The sequence below is a fragment of the Coniophora puteana genome (genome assembly GCF_000271625.1).
Source record: "Coniophora puteana RWD-64-598 SS2 unplaced genomic scaffold CONPUscaffold_116, whole genome shotgun sequence".
Classification (NCBI taxonomy): domain Eukaryota; kingdom Fungi; phylum Basidiomycota; class Agaricomycetes; order Boletales; family Coniophoraceae; genus Coniophora; species Coniophora puteana.
The window spans coordinates 241-3,127 of record NW_006913168.1 but is presented as its reverse complement, the minus strand read 5'-3'; the positions used below and the strand labels follow the sequence as shown (position 1 = coordinate 3,127).

Below are 2,887 nucleotides of genomic sequence, written 5' to 3'. Positions count from 1 at the left end.
GAGGAGCTTAATAGCTCTGGCGTCCGCACCAACCAAATAAATGAAGACGTGCCGGATAACAAGGAGCTTTGGAATGTACGTATATTTCGCGCATACAGCCACTAATCTTTACTCTATGCTATCCAGGATATTGCTTGAGGAATCTACAAGAATATACTGGTCACTCCCGAGAAGTTCTTTCGTTTCAAAGGACGTATACCTTGCCTTGCCTCGCTCATCATGCGGGTGCATTCATTCAGTAAAGACATCGGTCACTTGCTAGTTGACGAAGGCCACTCTATGGGCCATACCACTGGCTTCACTCGCAAAGGAGAGAAGGCTCCATTTTGTTCTGCATACAGTCGGCTCAACGATGTGTTGGAATTCTGTGTTCGTTATCGCTCGCATCATGACGTGTCGATTTATCATATAGATTCCGAGTTTTATTTAGGTATATATTCATGTCGTAGCTACTTGGATTATTCACGCGATTGCCCTTCGGGCACCCTCCTCTTGCCCGGGACAAACGCGCTGTGCGTCGTCGCGAGCCCGTGCGATCTCAAATTTCTACACGAGGTTAGAGTTGTCATCCCCTTGTCGACAGTCATGGTTCTTTCAGCAACCCTCCCTCCTCCGACGCTCTACACCATCCTCGACAGCATTTGTATTAATCCCAAGAGGGTCATTAAGTTATTTCTCTCGACGAACGGCCAGAATTTTCTTACACATTCCACCAGGTGCATAACGGTCCCAAGAACCTCAAGAACCTACATTTCCTCATCACTCTCTCGCCTAGTCCCACACCGCTGCCAAAGACATTAGTCTTTGTTGACACACGTGATTGATCGCAGGACATTACGCACTACTTACGCCATAGATTCCTCGCAGAGCTGCAGAAAAAACAAATTGTATCGCCCCTAGCCTTCACTCCAGCATGTCTGAAGATTTCAACCAGTGCGTCTTCGAAGACTTCGAGAATACAGACAAGATTGCAACAATTATTGCAACCAGTCGCGCTTCGAACATGAGTCCTTCCACTTTATTATTACTATCATATTGACGCGAATACAGGGAGTCAATGTGGCATCTATATTATTGGGTAACACCGCGCTCCAGTGCACGGCAAAGCTTCAAACCGGTCAGTGAATTAATGAGGTTGAGTGAGTGTATTTTAGTGACATTTTGTCATGTCAACTTTTGAACGTGCATGCAGGAGAGTCGGCTTTGATTGATTCAAAATTTCACGCCCGCGTGCGGCGTCTTCAGTTCTCAACAGCTGTCTAGGTTTTAATAGATTCGGTATGGTTTAAATATCTTGGTCCTTGTATTTAAATTTTATTTTATTCAGCCTTCTTTGCTACGATGTACGTGTTCTGTCGGTGGCTGGTGAACATTGTATGCTGTGACTTCAGACTCGACTCACGTCCAAAGTTATGGAGAATATGCCTCATCCACAGTGCATGGCCATAGAGAGCCTGAGCGCCATGATTTGATACTTAAAGAACATTAATGGGCTGTGCAAAAGTCATCTGGGTGCGCAGGTCACCTTCTAAAACATCGCCATCCGTTGAAGCTGCAAGCAAGAGACGGTTCGCCACATCAATGACTTACGGGTTAGTGTTGCTATGCAGAGTTTTTGTGGATAAATCAATAGCATTGGCGCACAAAATAGCGCCGACCGGCACTATCTCGATCCTTAAGTGTGTCGCAATATTACTCGATATGATACTTTGAAGGAGGGATGGGTCCGAGTCAGCTGCAGAGGCTGCAGTTCCGTTAAGGAGATAGTAAAATGAGATTGTATGTCGCAGATGACGCTCAGTAGTTGTTCAGTGTGAGCGTGAAGACGCCATAACAAGAGAAATGTCTTGAAATGTCTCACAAAACAAGACCGATGTTAGGTCACATGACCTCATTCAATTTTTCAATCGACCAGCCATCTGTCGTGCCGTTAGCATGCCCTTCTAACTCAGTTACCTCTAGTGGTAACTGGAATCTTGTTTACTTTGCTACGGTGCACCACAAACGCTCATCAACTTGTGGCAGATGTTCGGGCGCGCAGGACGTCTCCCCAACCTGCGGGGTGTCGCGCTCGTGATCGCTGAGCCATGGGCCTTCAGTACCGAGGAAAGCGAGAAGCTCTCAAACGCGGAGAAGCGCACGGACATGGATGTCCATGAATATATATCACTCACAACTTGCAGACGCGCCTTCAAGGCCAAAAACAACGACAACAACTGTGAGGAAGGTACGTTAATCCGCACGTGTTAACATTTCAATTTTACAGCAAACTAACTATGCTACAGAAAGAACCACAAGATACGGGCTCTGCTGCGACATCTCCCCTCGCCCTCTCTATACTCCAGCCCTTCCGACGGAGGATTGCGGCCAGAGTTCAACGCAAATGACAGCCAACACACCGGGGGAAAAAAAACCCGCTCTAAGGTTAAGTGAGGCGCCATCACAGCTCGCTTCAAAAAGTGGCAAATTGAAACGATCCGCACATCAGCATATGCTGGCCTCTGGCCCCGAAATCACCCTGCTATGCAACAATAAGATCGAAAAAATAACCAAGTCGTCCCTTGGGTCACTCAGCTCCCTTGCAGATCTTGTCACGCTGCTCAAAGAGAGCGACGAGTGGGCTGATCAACTTGGTGGTGGGGTATTTGCCATTATACAGGAGCTTGACACCGAGGAACTCGTGAAGCACCCACATATCAAGCAAGAAACTGACACTAACGAGGTATTCACACAGAGAAGGTATGCTCACAAGGACACAACCAAATCGTGGGCTGCTGTCTACACTTCAAAATTTAAATTTAAGATAGATCCTGATGATTTATTTCCTGAGTCATTGGGCTCTTTTACTGCTCAAGCTGAAGGCTCTCAGCCCGGCAAACAGAGGACG

The 2,887-nt window shown here is 46.9% G+C and overlaps 1 protein-coding gene across 1 annotated transcript; it reads left to right on the top strand.

Annotated features, from left to right (window-relative positions):
* Window positions 1-2,025: 2,025 nt before the first annotated feature.
* CONPUDRAFT_160715 (uncharacterized protein) lies at window positions 2,026-2,387 on the top strand (the record flags this gene model as incomplete). Its single annotated transcript, XM_007777848.1, has 2 exons — window positions 2,026-2,227; window positions 2,290-2,387. 2 exons carry the CDS (start codon window positions 2,026-2,028, stop codon window positions 2,385-2,387), a joined length of 300 nt encoding a protein of 99 aa, XP_007776038.1.
* Window positions 2,388-2,887: the final 500 nt, after the last annotated feature.